This window comes from Larus michahellis, chromosome W, assembly GCF_964199755.1.
Source record: "Larus michahellis chromosome W, bLarMic1.1, whole genome shotgun sequence".
In the NCBI taxonomy this organism is placed as follows: Eukaryota; Metazoa; Chordata; class Aves; order Charadriiformes; family Laridae; genus Larus; species Larus michahellis.
This window is the reverse complement of record NC_133929.1, coordinates 12062465-12082099: the sequence shown is the minus strand read 5'-3', so window position 1 is coordinate 12082099 and position 19635 is coordinate 12062465. Positions and strand designations below refer to the sequence as shown.

Below are 19635 nucleotides of genomic sequence, written 5' to 3'. Positions count from 1 at the left end.
TCTTCCAGTACTATTTGTCTACTTGCATATTTCATATTTCAGTGTCCTTTACTGCGAACGTAATTTGGCCATATGAGAACAGGTAAAGTCGGCAACAAATCTCCAACAGTTTTGAATAAGACCTGTATCTGTTGCTTAATGAGACTAATTTGACATCCAACGTATGGTTTTTTTACCCGGTGTGCCCGATCTGTTACCTTTATTCACATTGAGCAATATCTTAATTCTCAAATAGTCTCATTCACTTCAGTGGGATTACACGTGACAAAATGACATATGCAAAAATACTGAAAATGGTTTTCCACTTTTTAAATCCTTCTTATGTCAACAACTAACGTCATTATATTCTTCTTCATATATATTGTATAAGAAAATGATGTAAGATAAATATTTGCAAACAATTCTGTATCAGAAATCAGTGTACAAACTTTAGGAAATAATCTGCTTATAGTTGTGCTATAGTTCTGACAGCCTAAAAATCTATCGGGTGTGACCAAGACTAAATTTCACAGGTCTAAATGCTTTATTTATATACTTATTTATGTTACACTTGGTATTGCCCCAGCCTAGCACAGTTAAAACATAGATATGTCACACTAATATGAAATCAGGATGTTATTTTCCCTTACCACCACCAATTTTCAGTACTATCAGCAATGGACAGTAATGCATATAATCTAAGTGAAATGCACTTTTCAAGTAGTTTGTCTAACACAATATTGGATAAATTATAATATGAACTTGGTTTCCTATCCTGCAAAAGTTTAAAATGCATTAAACTTTGTATGTTGGGAGTAGTCTTACTGACTGTAATGGCATTACTCACAGTTCAGGAAGTTAAACAGAATAAGGTTTTGTTCTCTGTCTCACTATTCCGTTTGTTCTTTAATGAAACAAAAGAAGAAACAACTTTTCTTTAAGTAGTACTGAATGGCTTAAAATATAATTGGTGAAAGGTCACTGACTGTAATGTCATGTATGTTACCTCATCTCAATAGAAATGTTTTCCCATGGCTTGAAATGTTTCAAATGTAATCCTTGCTAGAGGAAAAACATGCAAGCCATATCTAATACCAAATTCTAGCTATACTGTAACATGTGCAGTTACCCATAAAGGAGCCCTTTTAACAAAACAATGTATGTTAACTTGCTCAACAATTTATAGAGTATATCTGTTTCGGTCACTGTAATACAACAAGTTATATATATACATATTAAAAAATCCATGTGTAAATAATTATATAGTATTTCCACACATAAAACAACTAGTTGCACATGATGTGATATATAAAGCAAATTGCTGAAAATCTCTTCAGTCTTTGGGTTGATCAAAGTATAAGTAACCAAAACTTACAAATAATTATTGAATTTTCATAAAAGAAGGTTTTTGATGAAGGGGCAGAAAGAATTCCCCTCCTACTCACCCTCATTCCCCGTGGCTTTTACAGACTCAGCCCCTTCCCACAATAAGACACAGATGGGTTTTTTTAGATCTAGCAATATATTTTAATGAGGTTATCTTCTTCTGTATAACAGTACTAATAAGGTTTCCAGTGACTTTTTCATAAAACATAGTCTGTTCTTATTGAAGTTTATACTGCTTCAGAAGTTTCAGGCTATTTAAACTCCAGAAGAAAATGAATCTCATCCAATTATATTGAAATCTAATGAAATAGAAGTTCCTTTATTTACTGTGAAAATTTTGTTACCTTCTTTTCTGATAATTCAATCCTTTTTTTATTCCCTCACCCCCTAAAAAAAAAGTCCTGTAGTCACAAGCCTGTAATTATACATAGCAAAGAAAGAAAACTGCTCCTTGCCTATGGAAATATACGTAGTTTTTCAAGTTCCCACCCCTCTCTAAGCTGCTAACCATCTCACAACATATGCCATTTGGCAGTTTGTCTCCTAGGATATTCACAAATTTCTTTCCAGTGCTCTCTACCTGTTCCTTCTGCTGAAGATCCCAAGGTTAATCGGCCAATGACCTCATTCCTTGACCCCCTATCTGAATCTAAAACCAAAAATTCAATGCTGATATCATCAAGGCCCTCACAAGGAATGTCAAAGACAAACAATTCATTGAACACTGCATTGGGGGTGCATTTCTTTACATGGGTTTTCTTTTTAGAAATTCTCCTCTTAGCATGGTACAGGTTCACTTTGATGTAAGGATCTGGAATGAAAAGAGAGCACAGATTAGTTATTGAACAGTGTCACTTAGAAATTCCTTGATCTAGTTAATGGTAAATTTTATCATTTACCAACATAATTATATCACAATGAGGAGATGTTTCAAATTATTAAAGATGATTCATCTCATCCAATTTTTGTGCTTACATCTGAATTAGTCCCTTTAAACTCTCTTTATGGTCACCAGCGACGTAATCAAGATAGTCAGTGAAGTTTAGGGCATGATTCATCTGACCAAATACATGTGTCTCCTTCATGAGATAAATCCTGTCCTGTGGGAATAGAGAGCAGCATAGGTCTGTTCAACCTTGATGAGATAAAGCTGCGTCCTTGAGAGAGGGCTTGAGAGAACAGAAAAACAAGTAAGAATCAGCAAGAAACAGGACGTGAGAATGAAGTTGTTGCTCCTCGTGAACAGACAGCAGAAACCAATCGGAAGAAGTAGAGAAGCGCATAGCAGTCGACCTTCAACCTATCAGCAGGACACAACTTGCGCGTGGAGAGTGTGTATAGCTATAAAACCTGTCAGATTGTTGCAATAAAGGTCTTTGGTCTGTACCCCGCCAGAGTCCGTGAATCCATGCTCCACAAATGGCGCCCGAACAGGGACAAAAATCGTAGGAACATACGAGGGACTTGAATCGTAGAAATGTACAACCGGTGGAGCAGCCCGGCTGAACGAAAAAAGGCAGTGGTATCGGAGAGCTGCAGTCCAGACAAATAATCACCAGGAAAAGGTGAGCAGCCGGGGACGTGTGAGGATGGGATCAAGAGAGTCCTCAGAGGAAAAGGCAATTGTATGTATATTAGAAAAGTTTTTAAGTAGAAGGGGTATTCAATACGATGAAGGAACTCTTCAGCTTTTACTGGCATGGCTAAAAAGCAAGGGTCTTCCTGCTGATTCTACAATGGCTTTCCAATTATCAAGTTGGGAGCAAGTGGGCAAAACTTTATTTGAGACTGCAACAAAAGGGGATGTGACTGCCACAAAGGTCTTGACAACCTGGAGGTTGATTAAAGATACTTTACAGCAGGTAAAATCCGAATGAAATGACACAGCAGCCGCCGCTGCAGCTGTGGCACCGGACAGCCCGATTACCACTCAGACAGAGGGGGGAAACCTGAACCCCCGAGCTGTCCGTCTGCGCCGTTAGCACCCCCGCTAGATGTGACGTTGATACCGCCGTGGTCTCCTGTGTTACCGGGTTGGGGCGATTCCTTGCCAAGTCCGGCACCAAGTCCGGCGGTCACTGCAATTTATAATCCTGCTCAACACTGGCAGAATTTACGTAAACAGGCATTACAGGACGGCGATATGGAAGCCGCTACTGCCATCGCCTGTCCGGTACGGCTTAATCAAAATGGACCAAACACCTGGGAACCGATAAGGTGGGAGCTGGTTAGAGAAATGCAGAAAACAATTATGCAGCATGGACTAACCTCCCCTTATGCACAAGGACTATTAAATAACATTATGAAAGGATACATACTGACTCCGTTCGATATCAAGCAGCCAGCTGAAGTTATTTCTACCCCAACACAGCGAGTTCTTTTTATGGATCACTGGAGAGATGTGTGCAGCGTCGCCGCAGTAGATAATTTGTCAAGAGGGGACAGCAATCCGTTGCAGGGAGCGGGCATCCCTCAATTGTTAGGGGAAGTGCCTGTTGATACCCCACAGCTGCAGGCGAGACTAATTCCAGAGATACTAAGACAGTCAGCAGACCTTGCCTTACAAGCTATCGTAAAGGTTCCTGACATGGGAAAGGCAACTCAATCTTTTACAACTGTCAAGCAGGGTCCTAATGAACCCTACATGGCATTTATTGACCGCCTGCAGGAAGCTATTCATAAACAAGTGGAGAACATAGAAGCCAAGGAAGCACTGATGTTAAAGCTTGCGGTGGAGAATGCTAATGTCGATTGTAGGTGTATCTTACAAGCCTTAAAGAATCCAGGCTTAATAGATATGATAGAGGCTTGCAACCGAGTGGGATCTATCTCTTATCAAACCGATTGGCAGCAAATTCTAGAGATGATATGGAAAAAGGAGGATATCAGACAAGCTGCGAGCAATAACGATGCTGCTCCGTCTGGGGCAACTGCCGCACCTCCTAATTTTAAAGCAGACGATTGCCCCCCAGTCTTGCCGAGATCAGAACATGCCGAAGGGAAAGGAGGCACTCAAGTTCACTCTACCCTATTCTGTAATAGCCCTGAGGATGATCCTGGGTGCCCCTTTGATCCTGGTCCAATAAATCCAGAGACTGAACCTGATTTATATCCACCTTTAACCCCAGTTAAAGCTATGCCTGCATCTGCTCCAACTGCGGAGGAGATTTTACAGCAACAGCGACGAAAGTTGTTATCGTGCTCCTCCATTCTTAACCCTTCTCCATTTGCGCAAGGTACTGCACCTGTTCCTCCTTATCAAATGTTTATACGTGCACAGCCGGAATTGGGGTATTGCGGTGTATTGTCAGAATGTCAGCAGAGAAGGACGGAGCTGGAGCTGTTTTGCTCCTGCCATTGCCCACCTCAGCCCCTCCCCTCCCCAGTCATCTCCCTGAGATAGAAGTGCTGTTTTTGTATGTCTGCTGTGCAAGTGTGTGTGGGCGCCAGCTTATACCTGCTGATCAGCATGTGTGCTACTGTTTGTTTTTTGTTGTGTGCAGTGTCGTTAGGTGACTCCACTTGAGAAGGTGTTCTGCCCGGTGTGGTACTGTTCTCATATGCAACTAGGGCTGACACTCCGTCAAGTGAAGAAGTTTGTATATATACAATGTTTAGACGTAAGGCGAGCGTGCCCCAGGTAGATACACCAGGATGGGCTGTAGAACCGATGGAAGTCCTGAAATATTGGGGGAGTTTTCACCAGCCGACACATTTACACTCTCGGGAACGGCTCGCCCGTGCAGGGCGTATCGCTGGTTGTTTGTTGTTTGCCTATAAGATCATGGTTGATTGGGAAAAGGAGTTGAGACAAAATCTATAGGATGCTCTGTAGGAAAATGAGAAACTTAAGGAAAAATGAGAAACTGAGCTCTTGTTGCAAAGGCAGACTTTTATGTCAGTCGTAAGTGATGGGGGAAAAAAAAAAGAGAAAAAAGAAAAAAAGAAAAAAGAGAAAAAGAAACAAGAAAAAAGGAAAAAGAGAAAAAGAAAAAAAGAAAAAAAGGAAAAAAAAAGAGAAAAGAAAAAAAAAAGAAACCAAACAGGAACAATTAGATGGGAAATGTGCCACGTTAGCACAAAAGTATGCCATACGCATTACGAGAAAGCATCAGAAAAAGAGAAATAGGACACCTGATTCAAAGCAGTACCATAGAGATATGTTTTTGGTTTTTTCCTATATGTGTCTATGTTATTGCATGCCTTAGTAGATTGCTCTGTGTTACACCCTGCAAGACTAAAATGAACCCAGCAGAAGCGGTCTCTTGAGCAAGAGGGTGGAATATGGGAAAGCAACGGCAGATCGGTGAGGAGGATTGTAAATACACTCAAGGGACTCGCACCTGGGTGCTGGAAAACACATATATCACACCAATTGTTATTCAGTCTCGGGTGCTGGCAAGAAAAACATTTGGATGACGTAAGCCTGTAATGGACTCACAGACACCTTATCTAGCTGCTTGAGAATCTTGGCCTGTTGTGGAAGAAGATCAAAGCACAGTACCAGCAAGAACAGGGAGTCCGCATGCGCTCTTGCTAACAAGGACTCTTTTGCTGCCAAGGATTCTTGATAACAAGGACTCTCTTGCTGCCAAGGATAAGTTTAACAATGCTACTAGTCCAGCTATTCCTGAGGTATTGCTAGATGTAGATAGTATTCGATATGCGACGCTGCAAAACAGAGCTGCTACTGATTTTTTGCTTTCAGCTCACAGACATGGTTGTCAAGATTTTAAAGGACTGTGTTATATGAATCTAAGTGACCACTCCAAATGCATCCATGCCCAGCTGCAGGAACTGCACCGACCGAACCGGCAACTTGTGGAGACCACTGGGTGAAATCTCTTTGCTGGATGGACTTGGGGGTGGGGTTGGTTGAAGCAAATTATACTCATCGCCTGTGTGGAAGGAATTTGTCTGTTATGTTTAGTATGCTGTTTGCCGTGTTTAATAAGCATTATACGATCAGTTGTAGATGCCGCTTTGCATCATACCCTTGTACGAGTTGTAGAATATGTTGCTCTAAAAACTATGTGTGTATCCATGAGAACCTGACCATCACAGAAGAAGATAACAAGAAGGGATTACAACAATGTAGTCACGTATCAGACAGCTGCTGTTAGCAAAGCCGGATCATGAGTTTGGTGAGACTCGCTGCATACACTGGCCACGTGTGCAGCGACTCTAGCCTGTACTTTTCTACTCAATCCAGTGCAGGAGAGTCTGGTGGGACTCGCTGCGTGCACTGGCCATGTGTGTAGCGACTCTAGCCTGTACTTCTCCACTCAATCCAGTGCAGGATATAAGGAGGCTGTCTCGGGTCAGAGAGGGGGAGAGAGACATGAGCGCACTTTGAAGGTACAGGGGATGCCCTGAAGCACTGTGTCTGCCCCCGCCCACCCCCCCCATAAGTTCCATGTTCATTAACCCCAACAGCTCAGAAGGCATTACAGCACGTTGCAAGATAAGATAAGATATAGTCGACTACTGCTGCAAGACACATTGAACACCTTCCTACAAGAATTTCAACTTTATGCCCTGATAGGACAGTGGGATGATGCACTCGCAAAGAGCCTGACTGCATTAGAGTGGGTATTTTTGCCACATACCTTTTCAAAACCAGTAACTATGATGATTGAAATGTTACCGCGATTGTTTTCCCAGGGTCGTTTGTGCTGTCACCAGCTTTCTGCAATGGATCCAAGCCACATACATGTCCCCATCAAAAAGGATGACCTTGACCCTTGGTTATCACAAAGTCTTAACCTACAAATTGCCTTAGTACATTATATTGGGCAAATAAATTATTCTTTCCCCTAGCACAGACTATTACAGTCACTTTCACAAATTCCTTTACAGCCACACATCCTGCTAGCACCAAGGCCTCTTGCTGGCACCCGTACGGTGTTTGTAGATGGTTCAGGGACACAGTAAAGGCTTTTGACTTATTTCAACAGGAACCGTTAAATGTAGTGGCAAACTCTCAATATGTTACTGGTATTGTTCAAAGACTTGAAGGAGCATTTATAAAACAAGTAGAGAACCAATTGTTATTTAATCTCTTACTGCAATTAATGATGCTTTTATGAAAAAGACAGTTTCCTTATTTTGTTATGCACATACGCTCTCATGTTTCAAATTTTCTAAACATGTCTTCTTTGTCATCCACAGCAGTAGAGCGACATTTTGTAAGTACCGTTGAATGGCCTGAACAACCGAAGGTGTATTATAAGCACCTTAAGTCGGGGTGCATGCTAACCACAGATAATACTGCAACAAATAGAAGTTGTGAGCAAGACAATTCTGTAATGATTTGTATTTCTCATCCGTATGTTTGCTTCGGCTCAGAATGCAAGTATCCAAGAATGTAATCAATCTTATTGTGTAAATTTAACGCGAGTAAGGTATAAACCAGCAGTAATATGGATAGGGAATCAACAAAATGCATTAAAAACACGTCTTTCTCTGTATTGGGATTGGGGGTACAACTCTCGAAGACTTTGTGTTACATCTCTCCCCTGGAATATGTTGCTACATGGCTGGGAAATGGTTAAACACCATCTCCAAGGTGCTTTTGACATGTCATTGCAACAAAACATTCGTCCTTTACACGATCAGCTAAAAGCTCAAATACTAAAGATTCAAGACTTAATGAACCACAATGTATTTGAAACATTACAAAAGGATTTCTCGTGGGTAAATCTAAAGAAATTGGCTTTCTGGGCTAAATTTAGGAATCTGGGTATTTATTGCCTTAGCAGGGATCTTTTTGATTCTGTTTTCAATTGTGTTTAGTATATAACCTGCTAAGAGCATCACAACGAGTAGAAGCACAAGTCATGGCGACCTTGTTAATAAATGGTCTGGTGTTAAACAAAAAAGGGGGAGATGTGGCAGCAGAGGCCTGCGTACGGCCAAGGACACAGTGAGCAGAGCACACAGTAAACACAGAGCCAAGAGAACAGTTCATACCTTTACTCCATCCTGTGATGACCATATAACATTCCCGAATCTTGGACAAAGAATAGGGCTAAGTAGTCTCCCTTCGCTAGGAACAGCAACGGCATTAAATATGCTTAATAAAATAGGGTGTTGGCTGGCTAAACAGACCAATGCCACATAATTACCATTAAGTGGGTTATTAGCAGATGTAGACTCTATTCGGCATGCTACGCTTCAAAATAGAGCTGCCATTGAGTTTTTGCTTTTAGCGCAAGGCCACAGGTGTGAAGATTTTGAGGGTATGTGTTGTATGAATCTTTCTGACCACTCTGAGTCTATCCATAAAAGCATCCAGCAATTGAAAGAAGGGTTTAATCAGCTACAGATTGACAATGAATGGGACTGGCTAAACAACCTGCTGCGCAGTTGGGGTATTTCTGGATGGCTATCATCAATTGTAAAAGCTGGATTGTTGTTGCCATTCTTTATGTGTGCCTTAATGCTTGTTGTGCCCTGTATCTTAGGCTGCCTACAGAAAATAATGCAAAGAATGATTAATCAAGCTTTTGTAGTAGAAAAACAAAAAGGGGGAATTGTGGGAATAGAGAGCAGCATAGGTCTGTTCAACCTTGATGAGATAAAGCTGCGTCCTTGAGAGAGGGCTTGAGAGAACAGAAAAACAAGTAAGAATCAGCAAGAAACAGGACGTGAGAATGAAGTTGTTGCTCCTCGTGAACAGACAGCAGAAACCAATCGGAAGAAGTAGAGAAGCGCGTGGCAGTCGACCTTCAACCTATCAGCAGAACACAACTTGCGCGTGGAGAGTGTGTAAAGCTATAAAACCTGTCAGATTGTTGCAATAAAGGTCTTTGGTCTGTACCCCGCCAGAGTCCGTGAATCCATGCTCCACACTGTCCATTAACCCTAATAATATCTTTACTACATGCAAAGGTGGTCTGAAAGTATGCAAAATTCTAATGGACTCTGACAAATATGTATCATTACATATTTATGTATAACAGAAATCTGCTTTTCATGCTTTCTACCAGTAGGGTATAATCATTTGTGTTAATAAGACTTGTGCAAAGAAAAGCCTCAGAAAGGAAAGAATAAGCTCATGCTGAGAGAATGGATGAATGGAAGCAATTAATTTCTGTTGTGGTTCTACCAAAGTCCATTAGCTTGATTAAATTGTTCAACCAATTTTTATTGAACTGAACTTTAAATGTAAGGGTACATTTGTTGTTAGGATATGTACTTGACTTTATGTCTGTACTGTATTACCGTTGAAGAATGGAAGGAAAAATGTCCATATTTTTAGCTGTCAACCAACACTGAGTGTTTGCATTCCTCATAATTACTCAACTGTTGCAACATTACTTTGCTGTAGTCTTTATATACAAAATCCTTTCTACTGAACCCAGTCAAACAAAATAGCCTATGTAAACAATCAGCTAATAAACATCGAGAATAGTTGAATACTTTTTAAAAAAGTAAAATTAAAACTGAACCGTATTTAGAAATGCTATGCCAAACTTATCAGACTGAAATGGTCAGATGATGAAAAGGTTTTTGTTTCCTTGAATGGACACTAGTTTAAGAGGAGTAAGGTATGATAGAATATATCTTCACTTTAATACTCTATCACCACAATAAGCATTTTAAAAATAGGGTTTAATGTTTCTAGATGTTCATTGGCTTTTAAATGACTATATGCCACACAAGCATTAAAAATATCAGGATCAGTATCCATCAGTGGATTCACATTGTTGCTCATTTCTGTTTAAAGGACATTTTTTGACTGTTACTTCTGGCCATCTACTAGATAAAGCTAGAATGATCCTCTTGATTTTATTAGGTCTATTAGGAGACCTCAACACCAGTGATCAAGGAAACCAAGGAGATTGTGGGAATGGAACAGCTTCTGAGTAATAAAGTTCCCATCTTCTGAAGGAGATTGAGTTATGCAATTGTTTAGCTGACCCTATAGAAACACCATTTCATCTCCTCCTTGTTCAAGATTTATGTTGGGCTGAGGGGAAAGTCACAGAGGAAATAAGGACTGTTGTGAGTGCAGTATGTTACTGACACCCAAATATCTAGTGAACCTGGCCTTGCTGATGAACAGCAAATAATGAAGAACTGTCTAAATGAACTAGGTGTCCAGGTTTAGCATAGCTGCCTGTATCTCTTAGAAATATTATATTCCTTTTATAGTTAGCAAGGTCGTACTGAGGGAAGTGGAAAGAGCAAACAGAATTTATAGTTTTACTCATAAGAGATACAGTAAACAAATGTGTAGTTTGGATGTGCTATAGGGTCCAAGTAGCTGCTGAGACTAGGAGGGCTTTTGTCTTCAAGTTATTTTCCCACCTGGGTGAACCTCAGGCAGATTTGGTCTGTTGAGATCAGCTTGCTGTCATGCTGTCTTTATGAAACCTCTACTATCTGCTCTGAATTTTGTGTTGATTATTAAAAGTACATATTAAAAGTACATAGTGGAATAAACTGTTGGGCTCCATTTATATCCTCTCTCCTTATATGAGAATAAAATTGAGATCAGAAGGAGGATTTCAATGGAATTCCATCATGTAAATGGGAGCTACCTATAGTTTTGTTGTGTTGGATACAAGATGGGTTAACTTTCTAGGTAAATTGCAGTATTTCTTGGTATGAGAAGTAGAAAGACTGTTATTGTCTGTAGTAATTATTATTCAGTGGTTCCCAAAACAACTTCTTCTGCTTCTTTTAAAAAATCCTGTGAAATGAGAGAGTGTCAGTCCTATAATCAACAGCAGATGTGCTAGTGTTTGTATAGTCCTTTGTACTGTTCTTTTTGGGTGATTGTCTTATCCTTTGTATACTGTACATTAAATTTTATTCTGTTATTATGTTATCTAGCATTAATGTGCATCTAAGTACAATTCTAGTATTGGCTTCAAAGGAGGTTCCACGGAATGCAAAATAGCCCAACAAGACCAGGAGAAGGGAGTGCAAAAACTGCTCCTTCTTAGTGCACCCCAATTACAGCTCATGATAAAGCACAGGTGTAATGTTACAACCTGCTTCCAGCACTGGCATAGTTCACCTTTTCACCTTGCCAAATAAATGTTAGTGCTCAGTGGGCCAAATTCAGCACAGATGTAACTGGTTGCTTTTCTTGGTGCTCAGCTGAAATAAACCATATGATGATCTCACTCAATACTGATCTTCTACAAATAAACTGATTTTTTGTCATAAATAAAAGCTTTTAGTATCTGCAAACAACATCCCATACTTATGGCAGATGGATTCTGTTCAAGACAATCACAAAACTCATTGGTTTCCACTGCTAAGAGATGTCATGGTTTTTAACATGTGATTGAAAAACAAATTTGTAAAATACATACCCTGGAAAATAAAGCATTGACCTAGATATGAATAAATGAATAGGCTGCAAATAATAGAGACACCATTTATGCATTTATGGACTATTTTTAGTCTTTGAAATGCCACATTTCAGCTGTCTCCTGTCTGTTTGTTTTATATTCTTAGGGCATATTCATTAGTAAAACCATTACCTGATAATCCTGACACATCAGATTTAGGTAGATGCTTGGCTTTTAAAACAACCACAGTGAGCGTGTTTGTTGTAGACTGATAACACAGAGAGATCAGTAATTCTCCATGCCCAGATGATTTCTGAGGAAATGAAAGAAAAAAGAAATAAGGCTATTTATAAGCAATTATATTGAACAAGCTTTAAACCAGAATTAAGATTTATAAAATGCCACATAACTGTATGTTCTGAAATGGTGTAAAAGGATATAACTTATGGAGCTATGCTGCTTTACATAGAAAATATCATTTCCCTCTATTGTAGTTATATAACTCTTCTTATGGTTGGTTATTAGACTGAGCAAAAATAAATAATAAAGTGAAAATATAGGTTGACATGACATCATTAGCTTCAGAGATTAGAGATGAAATCCTGCATCATGAGAAAAAAAGTCTCAGTGAAAGAAAAAGTTCTCAAGCCAAACAAAAATTCCATAAAGATATATTGAAAAAAGAAATTAATAAAGGTAAATTTAAAAAAATTTCGGTAAAATGTTTTTAAACAGGAAGGATTCAAACAGTTAGTGAAATCTTATCTCTGACACTTTCTAAAGTAGTATCATATACATGAAATAAAGATGAGATCAAAGACTTTCTCTATGATTATTACATTTGAATTTGCAGGGGTAGTTTATTTCACAGAAAGGAGGAAGGCAAGGGAAACAAGCAAAAATAATACCTTATATGCTAGAAAACCCAATAAGTTATAAACAAAATATCAGCGACATAGTTATAGTTGTTGTAATATAGCAATAGAATTTAGAATTGCATTAAATAACAGTATTAGTTATAGGTATGTTGTCTGGTAGACATTTATTTGATTTGGTAGCATGCTTGCTCTTTCAAAATAATCAAATTGAAAGTCAATACACATTCCACTTCCTTAGTAGAGATTAAGAGACATGTGCGTGATGCATGTGCAATTCTGTAGTTCAGCTGTGATGGTTGTAAATGATCTTTACATTCTGAAATGAGAAAAAATGGTATGAAATATTTTTAGCCCAGTGAAGTCAGTATGTTTTGCCATTGACTTCAGGAAGGCTTTGGCTTCTCCCTCATGTCTTACTATCCTTAGTAGGGCTGCAGCCTGTGTCACAATTCTTGAGAGAGAAGGTAGTAACAGCACTGAAGTGCAAGAACATACTACTACATCAACAATATGGTCTCTAACAGGTTCCAATTCCTTAACTAAAGACTACACTGCATTCTTTAAGAATCTGCTATAAAAACCATGTAGTTGAAGTGAAAGATTTAAATTGACTTCAATAAACTTTAAGAAAGAATGATTTCAAACAGAAAAGGAGAGGGAGGAGATGGGGAATAATATATAAATCTTTGCATTCTTTCCTTTTAAAGCAAATTAATGTGGACTGAGGCCACTTGACCTAATGTAAATGGGTCCAATCGAACCTGTTGGACCAGATGAATAAGCAAATAGAGTTTAGGACATTAACAATCTCTTGCAACATGCTCATTGTAATGTTTATTACATTTGTGTAATTGCATCCTCATACTGCCATTATGAAAGCATCTCAATGACTTTCATGATGAACTTGTTCCCTTTTCTTTCCAAGATGCTAGCAGCATTACACAAGAATCATAGCTAACACTAGCACAACACTTAAAATTTAAATAGCAAATACGTTACCCTAACATTTCTTTTGATGATATCTCTGTCCATTAGCAGCCTTCCTTCTGACAATTCAATTCCTGTGAGGGGAATGAGGACTTCTCCAATGACATCATCTCTGGAAAACCTGTCAAAGCTCAGGATCATGAAGTGAAGTGTTAAGTCTTGAATTTGGCTATAGGGGATTCCATAAAACGTGAAGGTCTCATTGAAAGCTGGATCTAAGGTTTTTCTCAGCACTCTGGTTTTCACCTTGTGCTTTTTCTCAGGCAGGATCGTCATTTTGATGTAGGGATCAGAAGTCATTGACTGTTCATCCATTGCTGGCAGACCACGTGCTTCTTTGATGTTCACTACAAATGCCTTTTTCTCAAAGTTGTACTCTAAGGAGAAAAAGAGAGTTCCTAGCTTGTCTTGTTTATCGTCAGATGACAGGGAAGTGATGGATTTTAAACTATCAGGGGATACTGAATCTTTCTTCCTTTCTGCAAAGTGCTTAGGAGTCAAATTTTCAAGATATGGAGAGCTCTGGATTTCAGGGGTTGTTTTGGGGAAGTTGCCATTTAGATCTCTCTTCTCCAGGTCAAGATGGAGAGAATTCTTTGGCATCGCTGATTTGTTATTTGCTTCACTTTTATCATCTGCTCCAAACTTCTTCTTACTGTTGAGATTCTCAGGGTAAATATCAACCCCCTTCAGAACATGGACAAACTTATATGGAGGGGTCTTATTGGATTTGGAGGATTTACGTTGACAGCAGATCCAAGCAAAAAGGGAGACAGAGAAGACAAGGCCAAATGCACTAAAGATCCCAACCACTGTAGTAATTTCATCTGCAAATCAAATAAATAGCAACAAGCACATAAGCAGCAATGCCTTGGACTCTTTGTGATATTTAATAAAGTAATAATTTAGTAAAACAAACTGATACGAGATGATAATAGCAGCAGAATCGACACACTGAAAGTGCTTTGCATTGTACATATTGCTCACCACCTGCAGGCATGAATGTGTACTCCCATCCTAAGGCATGCTTGTTATGTTAGTATTTTTCCATATACAGAGTGTTTGGGAGGAAAATACTATTCCCATCCTAAGAGTAATAACCATTAGTAATTGCTCGGTTATCTCATCTCTCTGTGTGTAGTTTCTGAGTTTGTATGTCTGTGAGTAATACCATCTCTCAGAAGGTTTCAGCTTTGAGTTTATGGAGCTTTGTTGGTTAGATAAAACAGGTTCTGAAATATGCATTACTTATAGATACATCATCTGCTTTTCACACTGCTTCCTAGAAAACTTTGTACACTCAGTTAACTCATTTTTTATGGTCTGATCCCATAATTTCCTGGAGGTATCTCATACACTGATAACCGATAACCACTAAGATTTGCATTTAAGACACTATGAATCAAAGCTATGGGGAGTTTACAGGAAAGGTCACTACTTTTTAGGAGTACATAAGAAAAACATTAAAACATAATTTCCTTCTACTTTAATATGAATCCTAGACTTAAACTGAATAAAGAGAAAACTGAGCAAGTGTTACAACCTCAATTGTCGTGTGGATACATTAGTTACATATAGAGTATCATTAGCCCTTCAAAGCATACATTGAAGGAGCAAATGAGCACAACTAATTGGAAATCCAATTTTGCCCATAAGTAACATTACTAAGTGAGTTTAAACCTCCCACAATGTAACAATCAGAGCTTAGTCTTTATTCCCTGCAACAGTGGAAGACCAGTAGAATATTAATGGGATTCCATTGTTTATGCATAAAGGCAATTATGTAACAGTTCTGGTTCTCTCGCAAGTGATTAGTAGATCATTCTGGGTAAGAAAAGCAAAATTATCCCCCTCCATGTATTACTAAATCAGCTTCATCCAGGTAAAAGCTGGGCAGATAGATGTGCTGCCACTATACCTTTGCTTTTTAGTGGGATGATTCAAAAAAATCTACAATACTATCAGAGCAAGGTAGGACATAATGTTCCAGCACAGAAAGGATCGGGCCTAGCTATTAATTTCTTCTGATAATATTCATGTCACTTTCCCTTTGCTGTATCAGTCTACATACTTAATTGTAAGAACTTAATGAAATGACTGAAAATTATGTACATAACCAAAAAGTATTTTTTCAAAGTTAAGCACGTGGCTCTGAGTTTCAAGAATTCCCTGGGCTGCAGAAATTTACATATACATGATATAAAGGTACAAAGCAAGGAGTAATTGAAAACTAATCAGAATACTTTATTAGCTTTTAAAAATGATTTGCACATTTAAAACACTTTTTCATGAGATGACAGACTTTTTATAGTAATGGAAATTATGCTATATTTTAATTCTACAACTACTGAAAGCAGTGGTAGAATCAATTTAGTGTTTAAAATATTAACTATCTTCCTTAAATAAGTAATTAGATAAGCATGATGTCACAAGTGGGGTTAGAAACATCAAGTGGGTGGGGTAGGAAAGAAGATGAAATGATAACAAAAATGGTTTTATATTTACAACTAATTATGTTGCAACCTGAATTTCTTGCTGTTGTCATAATATAAATCAATTGGTTAACATTCAAGGCAGTGTATTAATAGGAAACATTACCTATTGATCATGGGTGAAGTTATTATTTCAGTTACGTGATATAAATCTGGAGTCACTTCACTTAAATCAGTGGAATGATCCTTGAATTAAACCACTGCTAAAGTAAATATAATCTAGGCTAGAGTCAAAATTTGTAAAGCAGAGTTCAGAAACATTTCTACTTACTGCTTTTCTGAGTAAAGCTATTTATGTACCTATTTTATAAGTGCACATATATGACTGTTTCTGAAACTTCTGGTATCACGGTTAATCACCCTACATCCAGTGCATAGAAATGACACAACTGAAAAGTTCATTGTTATCATTGTTATTCTCAGTGAACCCATATTAATCAAGATGCAGCTGTTTAGCTAAAAGCACAGGGATCCTGTATTTTCATCTTCCTAGCAATGTCCTTTACAAGACCACCTTTCACTTTAACTAATGGTTGACAAGTCTTTCTTTACAACAAGAAAAAAAATGAATGACAATTATTCCAAGAATTACTTGAACAAAGATTTTCTCTGTGGCACAGGATGCATTTACATCATTTAACTCTGAAGCCACACTACTTTAACCAAGACAGAGAAAACAACCCCAAAACCTCTCTCATCCGAAAACGCACCTACACAAACCTCTTCATCTCTCCCGGAGCATTACCGGGGGGAGCAGGTAGGGAGGAAGGAAAAGAGAGACAGAGAAGGGAAAGAAAGCAAATTCACACAACTTCTAAGATCGAAGAGAACTGGGGGAAATCAGGTTCCTCCCAACAAGCTGCGTGCGCAGGGTGGCTCAGCAGAGGCTGCCCGCGTGCACTTCGCCTGGGGAGGGGAGCAGCCCCCAGCCCCGCGGGCGGGGAGTTGGGGCCGGGACGTGCTTACCGATCTGCTGCCGGCTGGCCGCGATCGGAGCCATGTTGGCGGCGTGCTCTGTACACGGTGCTGGAGACGCTGTTCGTGGTGCTGGAGTTTCTGTCCGGGAAGCGGTTGCCGCCTCCCCGGGTACCTAGCGACCTGACCGGGGCCCCGAACGCGTTGCGCTGCTTTTCCCCCGGCTCTCCGCTCTCACAGCGCCCGGGCAACCGTCTTTTCGAGCGTGGTTTAAAAAAAAAAAAAAAAAGAAAGAAAGAGAAAAAAAAAAAAACAAACAAAAAAAACCCAACCTGAAGACACGAGCGGTGGGGAAGGTGGAGGAGGAGGCTGCAAGGGGACTGGAGGAGAGGGGGGAGGGGAAGCTTCGGTCCTCCCCTTTGCACACTGATTTGCAACTCCCTTCCTGTTCTGGCTCTTCTGAGTAGCATCGCTCCGAGACTGAAGATGTGGTTGAAACTCAAATTGACGCAATTCTGATGCTACAGGGCTGAAATCAGCACCTTTCCCACCTCCCATCCCCCCTCCCCAACCACCACACCCTCCCTCTCTCTCCCTCCCTCCCTCTCACCCCCCTGTCATCTTTCTGGGGATTGAACATGCACTCATCGATTATTTTAACTGCCCTACTGCAGGATATGAGCTCCCATCCTCCATCAGACAGACAGTGAAATGCTAATGTCTGTGATTCAGTGCACTTTGTGTAATACACAGGTGTGTCTGTTTTTCTGAGACAAGATTTATTTATTTGATTATTTATCTATCAGCTGGACAGACAACGTGAAGGAGATGCCAACTTAGATGGTCCTTGGCTCCAACTGCAAGGCATGCATTTCTCCTATGACTGATGTGATACACTTACTGGATTTGAGTCATGAAAACTCCTGATGTGCCTTCTCCCTGTCCCTCCTCCCTGTCCCTCCTCCCTGCTTCTTCCCACCATCCACCCCCACAAAAACACTCAGCCCCCACTTTGGAAATCCTCTTGACCTTCCTGTAGGTCTAGGAAAGAGCTGGATCTACCTAGATACTTCTGGATTTTACCAGATTTAGATGTCTGTCTCCCAGTCTGGACTGAGAACATGGGGGGAGGCAGGGGGAGGCTGGCAGGCAGAAGGAATGGGGGGAAACAGAACAAGAAAGAAGGGCTGCCTGTAACTGGAACTGATATAGCGTATAATAACCTGAGCTAAACCCTGGTGCAACAGAATCGCAAAAGCCAGCACCTGGCATCTGACTCCTCCTGAATTCAGAAAGAATCATAGAAACCAAGTTTGGAGCCCAATTGCTAATTCTGATGCATAAATGGAAAACAGGTGTTGTTGCTCTTCTAAATAACAAAATCTAGATGCAGGCATAGTCTGGCATGACCCTGCTCCACAATGGGCCACTTGGAAGTTAGTATGTCTTGGCCCACTTTAAAGCATGTTCTTGTTTCACAGTGAAGCCATTGAAGCTCCTTGGATTTTAGAAAAATTAAAATAGGAAGGCCAAGGAATCATGGCAAGCTAGTGTCAAAACACAGCTGAATGAAATGCCTGTCTTATCCTGAGAGTTGAAAACCTATTGGTTAATATCGTTTTTGCTTATCTGCTTCTGTCACACCTTCAGCAACTTGGCCTTGGTATGCACCTTCACAATTCTTCCAGGAACAGCCATATCCACTACCCCATTCTTCATCACAACCCATCCCATTTAATTAAACACAGAGAATAGCTTGACACCACTGTTCCTCTTACAAACACCTGGACTACAATGAACTCAGGTATTAGAAGACTGCAGAAACTGTTGTTTAGCTCTTGTTTGTATTTTGGCAGCACAGTTTGATTTGGGATGTTTGGGTTCACATGTTGGCACCAATCCAAGCCAATCTGGCTCAACTTCTCTCTTCTTTCTGGCAGTCCTCCTTTCCCCCAGTCCTGCTATCCACTTCCCTTTCTCTGTCCAAAAGCCAGCCTTGCTCAAAACGGGCATCCATTAAAAGTAATTACTTTTTAGACCACATTCCAGGTATACAAGCCTCCAGACATGACTGAAATAAGCAAGATCCTTAAACAAATTGAGAGTTAAACATGTTTAACTGGGATGTTAAACTACTGTGAGCTGTTACTGTGTCTGGACCTTAAAAATGGACCAAGAATCAATATATGGTATGTCTTGGTAGTGTGTTTATCCTATTTGAGCTGGGATATGGTGAGAATACATATTATGTTGACACTTGAATTATTGTCAATAATTTTTGAAGCTTTTTATTTTTATTTTTGAGTTAAATCCAAGACATCCTTTGTTGATATATACAAAATTTATGTAGCACCTGAAAATATAACAATGACTGATTCAGGTTTTCTTCCCTTTAGTTTTTCAGATGCCCAAGGATATATAAAAAGCTTTTACACAATTTATATGTCTTTATATAGTGCACAGAGATAATTTTCTTCAGCATTCAGGGTTTTCTTTTTCCTTTTCTTTTTATTTCCTGTGACAATGCTGATGAAATGGGGAAGATACATGTCCTTCTTTTTTTCTTTTTTTTCTTTTTTTTTTCCTTCTTCTTTTCCAAAATTACTGGTAGTTCATGCTAGATTTTAGACACTGGTTAAGACCTGTATGGTGCTGGGTGCTGTAAAAACATATAGAATGGAGCCTTTC

The 19635-nt window shown here is 39.5% G+C and overlaps 1 protein-coding gene across 1 annotated transcript; it reads right to left on the bottom strand.

Annotated features, from left to right (window-relative positions):
* Positions 1-1778: 1778 nt before the first annotated feature.
* On the bottom strand, positions 1779-17583 carry LOC141735517 (synaptotagmin-4-like). Its single transcript, XM_074568430.1, has 4 exons — positions 16999-17583; positions 13553-14367; positions 11868-11988; positions 1779-2176 (listed from the first exon to the last, which is right to left on the bottom strand). Exons 1-4 carry the CDS (start codon positions 17030-17032, stop codon positions 1878-1880), a joined length of 1269 nt encoding a protein of 422 aa, XP_074424531.1. The 5' UTR covers positions 17033-17583; the 3' UTR covers positions 1779-1877.
* Positions 17584-19635: the final 2052 nt, after the last annotated feature.